Below are 6,337 nucleotides of genomic sequence, written 5' to 3' on the forward strand. Positions count from 1 at the left end.
AATATATTTGCATTATTTTTCTTTATGGGAAACAAAGCATTAGTTTTTTTAGATAAGCGAAACAAAGCATTAGTGACATGAGTTCATGATATGATCAACAGACCAGCATTACAATTTACAAAATTAAAAGTGTCGCCTTAAAATTGAAAATGGATTCCTACATCACTTTGACTTGCAACCTTTCTTCTTGACCATCTCAGTCACTCATCTATGCTTCCAATGGTTATAAAGTAGTTTATGAATGAATTTAAGTCAATGATACATGCTGCAGCAACAGAAGAACTGCAGAGGATCCACATCCCTTAAAATTGTATATTTGATGTTGACATGATTCATTTTTCTTCAAGGGGTATTGAGCTTCACATCACAAACAATAATAATGAATGAGTAAACCAAACCATGCATTATGGTCAATAAAAGAAGGAATTTATTAAGAACTACGAGTGAATTTTATGGGGTTAATACATCTAGATGTAGCTAAGTAGATAAAATTTGGTAATACAGAGAAACAAACACAAAAGAAGGAATCTGAATAGAACATTCTGAAATCTCTTCAACCTTTTCCACATCACTCCCCATAACTTTTGTTCACGAGTTGGCCTTATCATGATGATTTGTGACATCCTTTTCCACTTCCCCAATTTCAATGTCCACCTTCTCCAAGTTACCCTTTTCCATGTCCCTTTTGTTTGGTTCTTCAGCAACACTCCTCTTACGGTATTTGCAGTGAAGGACTATCTGAAGTATGGCTAATGGAACTCCAACCACACTTGGCCCCTGAATCATAGTTGGAAAAACATAACATTAGTATTTAAAATACTTAACTTTTATTTCTCTATGATTTATGAGATTATGATTAATTAGGGATTATGGTACAAACCGCAACAAAAATATCACGAATGAGGATCCCATAAGTTAACCAGAGTGTACTAGCAAAACATGTGCATATGGATAATGGTAGTGGCATGAACTCCACACTCTTTGTTTGTACAACCTTCTTCTGCACTAATAAGAAAATAAAACTATGTTACATTCAATTCATGATTTACAAACCCCCAAAAATAAAAATCACTAAAGCAAACTTTTTTTTAATGTTCCATCACCATTCTAGTTACTGAGGTAATTAGCATTTTCAGATCAACAAGTTTTTTCTCAGAATCAATTCTGACATGAAATCGAGAAGTTTCTCAGAAGAGCTTCTCCACATAATTGATTTTGGCAATTTCAAAACATGCTACCTAATTAAGAACTGCTCTGTTCCTCTGTTCTGGTTTAACTTTCCTTTCTTTTAGTTTGCATTTTACCAAGAACACATGTGCTAGTATGACAATTTTTCAGAGGAAACAACCATGACTCACCATTGCTACCAGAGGAGATCCGTACATTGCAACGGAAACACCTAAGCCTAAGCTACCCACAAGTAGCTTTTTGTGAGTACTATCATGGAAGGCAAAAACTGATACCACAGCAGTTATGCAGAACACAAGCAGAACTGGAATCGTGATCATGGCTACCTTCACCTGCACAAAAAAATTTGTATATCAGAAAAACTTGTCACTTCCCATTTATGTAAATTGTGCAAGGGCGCGATCAAAGAAATAAAAGAGTAACTTCAAAGATGTTTAGGAAGTAATTGTTAATTACTCACCTTTCCTTTGGAGGAAGCGAACCAGAAGTATATGAGAACATAAGACAACTCAAGAGCGATACCGACGCCATTAACCGTGACGAGAGGGAAATTTTCCCACTTGTTGCTAACAAAAGGCAATCCATACCAAGTGAAGAGGAGACAGTTCAACAGTCCAATGATGTAAGGGATGCATGAAAACTCCTCTGTGCTTTTCTTCCTTATCACCCTTTTAAACGTGACCCTGTACACATGAAAAGCATGGAAACCATTCAACACTTGATAATGGAAGATGAAACGGAAATGGAAATACTAGAAGAGAATAAGGTTTGTAACATACATTGGTGCAGCATAAAGTGACACTGAGGCAGCATTGCCTGCAAGAAAAATGCAAATCAGTCACTTTTTGTTCAAGACTCAAAGTATAATCATAGCATCTTGGGTCAGCTTATTTTTACTCAGAATCAGTTAAGGAGATCAGAAGCTACTCAGAGAAGCTAGTTTGCTCCGAGAATTGATTTTGAGTTTAGAATCAACCGAACCGTAGAAGAAGGATTTCCAAAAATTTGTTAAGTAGTTTAAGCAGTTAAACTAAGGAATGAATGAACAAAATAGTACCAAGAACAGCAACAGCCATGCGAAGGGTCTCTGCCATTTTTTAGTTCTTTGCTTTATGCTTAGCTTAGAAGAGATGAAGATTTTTTACGACCAAGAAGACTGTTGGGGGATGCTCTATTTATAGCTGATTGTAAGCAATGCTGAACGCGTATAGTGGTGAAGCTTAAAATAGTATTAAAAGTGGAAAATAGGGAAAATGAAAAGAAAAAACTAAATCATGCTGCTCGTTATGCGTGAGGTCGGTCTCATTTTATAAATTTAATGTAGGTAGTTTTACATTCTACTCTTACAAAAGGCTAATGTAATCATTTAAATCTGTAGCCGAAAAGTCATGTAGCAGTGACCTTACCGTTATGCCGAGACTCAGACTAAAGGAAGAATTGCTCTTTACGGCTTTAATAAACATGTGGATGCAAAACTTGGTTCAAATTGACAAGCTTTTTTATCAACTTGCTCAAAATGAGTGTATTCTTCTAAATTCCCCTCCAGTCCCCATATTCCTTTTTATTTTTTTTAGAGGCTTGTGTTATAATGCTGAAGCAAGAGATACACACATACATTATTTGCCATAATCTTGTTGTGTGATGGCTCCCTTCTTCACAAATTTCTTGCGTGACACTTGATAATTCACGTTGTCTTCAATATTTTGGCTATGTGTTTTGTTTTTAAAACTATATATTTTTAATTTTGAAGTGCCTTTACTTTTCTGTTCGTATCCTCAACTTAAAAGGTAATCATGTTTGAGTTGAGTAGTATCATTTTGGATGGAAAAGTTTTTTCCAACTAAATTTTTAACATAAATGCGTTCACATATATCCAATCTTAAGACCTTCTCCACATACGATAAAATAATATCATACCAGTTGATATACGCATTTGGTGTTGCTTTACTTTTCTTTTCTTTTCTGTTGGTAAAGCATTATAGATCCCAATAATGCGTCTAAAAACAATACTGAAACGATCTGTTCTATATGACGTGGCTTCCATCTTGCAGAGGTGTGAAATTTATTTGGCAAGCCGCATATTTTTGAAATTCTATTTTGCTAAGGCAAGGAATATATCTCATTTTTTTATAAGCAAAACTTTATTTTCCAACCCATTTATTTTAGCAGCTCAACAGTTGGTGAAAATTTTCAATTTGGATCAAATAGGCTGAACCTCACTGCTTTGTTTGGTAGTTAAAAAAATGGAATAAAAGAAAGTGGAATGAAACAACGAAAAATTTAAGAAACAAAAAGCAAGTTGAGATAGTATTTTGGATTATTTTGCATGAGAGTAGAAAAGTATATGGAGGAAAGAGAAAATTAATTTTACAAAATGATATTAATATTTAAGAAAAAGGATGATACACTAGCAATGTAAAGTTTTTTTACATGTCAACCAATCAAATTGTAAGAATATGCTGCGTCAATTAATGAAATTAAATAAAAAAAAATTTCTCACATTGTTGAAATCTGATTGATTGACGGTGTAAATACACCGTCGAAAATTAAACTCTTAATATTTTAAGTAAAAAGAGGTAGTTACATTTTTTTTCTTTCACCGGAAAATTACATCTTCTCCAATCATTTACCTAGTTACATCTTCTCTACTGGTATGGTTTCAACCATGCCTTCTTTGCCTAGTGCAGCTTGGAGGAAAATATGGAAAGCTCCAACCCTCCCTAGATGCCGCGAAACTGGTTGGCGAGCTTGCTTGGTAGCTCTTCCCGTCCGTGAAGTGCTCCATATGCGCGGTTTGGCGTTGGACCCAACATGTCCTCGTTGCCATGAAGCCCTAGAGTCCGTGCACCATGCTCTTTTGTTCTGACCGCTGGGGCAAGCAACGTGGTTTGCTAGCAGCTTGGGTTTGCGTATGCAACAAGAGCGTAAGTTGCATGAACTTATGCTTTATTTTTGCAGGTAGCTGATGAAGAAAGACTGCGATTTTTTTTAGAGATTCTTTATGTTGTGTGTAGCTCGCGCAATGAGCTAGTTTTCCAGAACGCGCAGGGAACAATGGATCAAACGCTTCGGAAAGCTTCTCTGTTCCATCCGGAACAGGCCATGGTGGCGGGTCCAGCTCGTACGACGCAACACCACCCCACACATTGGTCCCGACATGCTCCAGGTCTCTTCAAAATCAATTTCGACGCCTCGGTTACACATGAGGGACGCGGCGGATTCAGTTTTTTTGCACGAGATATGCATGCTGAAGTTCTAGCAGCGACTTGTTGGAAATATGGTCCGGTCAAATCCCCTACGGTGGCAGAAGCTTTATCCATGCGGTGGTCAATGACGTTGGCGAGGGATCTTTGTTTCCGGCGGGTTGTGTTTGAAAATGATTGCCTACGTACCTTAAGCTGAAGCCTGTAAACGCATTGGTGGTTGCTCTTTCTTAGATTCTATTGTGAGAGATTGTAATTTTCTACTTTCAAACTTTGAGCTGTTTTCTTTACTGTTCGTTCGCCGTACAAGTAACTGTGCGGCTGATGTTTTAGCTTCTTTATCGTTTTCCTTGGGTGAGGTTGTGTGGATTGAGGAGGTACCTCCTCGATTTATTGGCATTATTGTCCAATCTGATGTACTGGCCTCTGTGTCATTTGCTTCTTCTTAATTGATTGGTTTTGATTTAAAAAAAATCATTTATGAAAGAAAAAATGAAAAATACATAGAGAATCACATTACGTACTTTTCTATCATTTCATTTTCTTTCTTAACCAAATGGATGACAATGCAGTGAAATCTGGATTTTTTACCCTCTCTTTTTTCTTATTTAATTTTCTTCTCAACCAAACACAACATATTATAAAATTAATAAAAGAATAGATACAATTCACTATGTTTGTTTCACGTTTCCTAATCGTGTAACACTCTGAAAACACGTTAAATTGCAAGCTTATTCAGGTATCTTCCGAATTACGTGCCTTAAAGCAGACATAAACGTAACGCACTCCTATTATGGCCCACAAGATTTAAATTTTTTTTTTTGTTACATCGGAAAATAGATTTAAACCTTATTTTAAATACTAGTATATATTAGTACAAATTTGCCCCGTGATTTTTTCATAATTTTTAAAGTGCACATAAGTTTTCTTATAAGAAAAATAACATCCAAGCAAACAACTTCTTTGTCAACCTTTTTTTTTTGAAATTTCTTTGTCAACCTTAAACACGGAATTATTGAGTATATAGATTTTTATAAGAGAAAAACAAGAACATAATTCCATGGAAAACTTATCGAGAACAATTATAATGTAAACTAATATTTTTAGTGATAATATATTATATTTTTACTGTTATAAATTTATATATGTCATCCCGCAGCTTAAAATTTGACTCGTCACTACTCAATGTGTATTGTCCCTACGACATTGTTTTTTATTCATCATTGGCTTGAAGTGTGTTTGATATGCAAAATCAAACATATATTCAAAAATCAAAATACTATTTGACCGGAACCAGATTGAGGGTCGGTTTAGTCACGAAAACCAACATACTCAAGAATCGAACTTAATCGGTTTACATCAGTTCAACCGATCAAGAGCCGGTTGAACTGATCTAAAATCACATGATAATCAGTGTTGGAAACCATGTTGAAACAGTTAGTTTATAAATATTTCATTTTTTTAATTTAAAACTGTATATTTAATCATTGAATTTTTTACATTTCTTAATATCTTAGGTAAATATATTGCATATTATAGTAAATAGTATTAAAAATAGTTTCAAAAAAAATAGTATTATAAATATTATTTAATTATTATCAGTTTAACCGAAACTTTTCTATAAACCTTGAACGGATGTCTTGAATGGTTCTACCTATTCATAGGACTACTGCCTACCGCATTCTTGCCCTGGCCTTTTCTTTCGCCCGTCACAATTGATTCTTCTTTGGAATTGCACAAAATTACAGCCATTGATTTATTTTACAAAAATAAAAGTGTATATCCATAAACTCTTTTAAAATATTTTTTAATAAATTTTAATTGCAAGATTTGTAACTCTCACAACCTGGCGTTCACTTTTTTTTGTTACATAGGTATAGATTTTCAAATCCATAACATTGACCGAAAGATTGCTTTGCCCTTTGACACTCTAGAATGAAGTTTTT

General features: G+C 34.7%; 1 protein-coding gene across 1 annotated transcript; it reads right to left on the reverse strand.

Moving 5' to 3' along the window:
* Positions 1-404: 404 nt before the first annotated feature.
* LOC130742996 (bidirectional sugar transporter SWEET3-like) lies at positions 405-2,351 on the reverse strand. The gene is made up of 6 exons (XM_057595109.1): positions 2,246-2,351; positions 1,968-2,004; positions 1,649-1,871; positions 1,359-1,520; positions 881-1,000; positions 405-777 (listed from the first exon to the last, which is right to left on the reverse strand). The coding sequence occupies exons 1-6, from the start codon at positions 2,280-2,282 to the stop codon at positions 589-591; spliced, it is 768 nt and encodes a 255-aa protein (XP_057451092.1). The 5' UTR covers positions 2,283-2,351; the 3' UTR covers positions 405-588.
* Positions 2,352-6,337: the final 3,986 nt, after the last annotated feature.

This window comes from Lotus japonicus, chromosome 1 (assembly GCF_012489685.1).
Source record: "Lotus japonicus ecotype B-129 chromosome 1, LjGifu_v1.2".
Classification (NCBI taxonomy): domain Eukaryota; kingdom Viridiplantae; phylum Streptophyta; class Magnoliopsida; order Fabales; family Fabaceae; genus Lotus; species Lotus japonicus.

Coding starts and splice junctions, on each gene's coding strand:
- LOC130742996 (XM_057595109.1), bottom strand. CDS start 2,282: ATGGCAGAGACCCTTCGCATGGCTGTTGCTGTTCTTG. Junction 2,005..2,245: donor CATGGCTGTTGCTGTTCTTG/GTACTATTTTGT, acceptor TTTTTCTTGCAG/GCAATGCTGCCTCAGTGTCA. Junction 1,521..1,648: donor TCGCTTCCTCCAAAGGAAAG/GTGAGTAATTAA, acceptor TTTTTTGTGCAG/GTGAAGGTAGCCATGATCAC.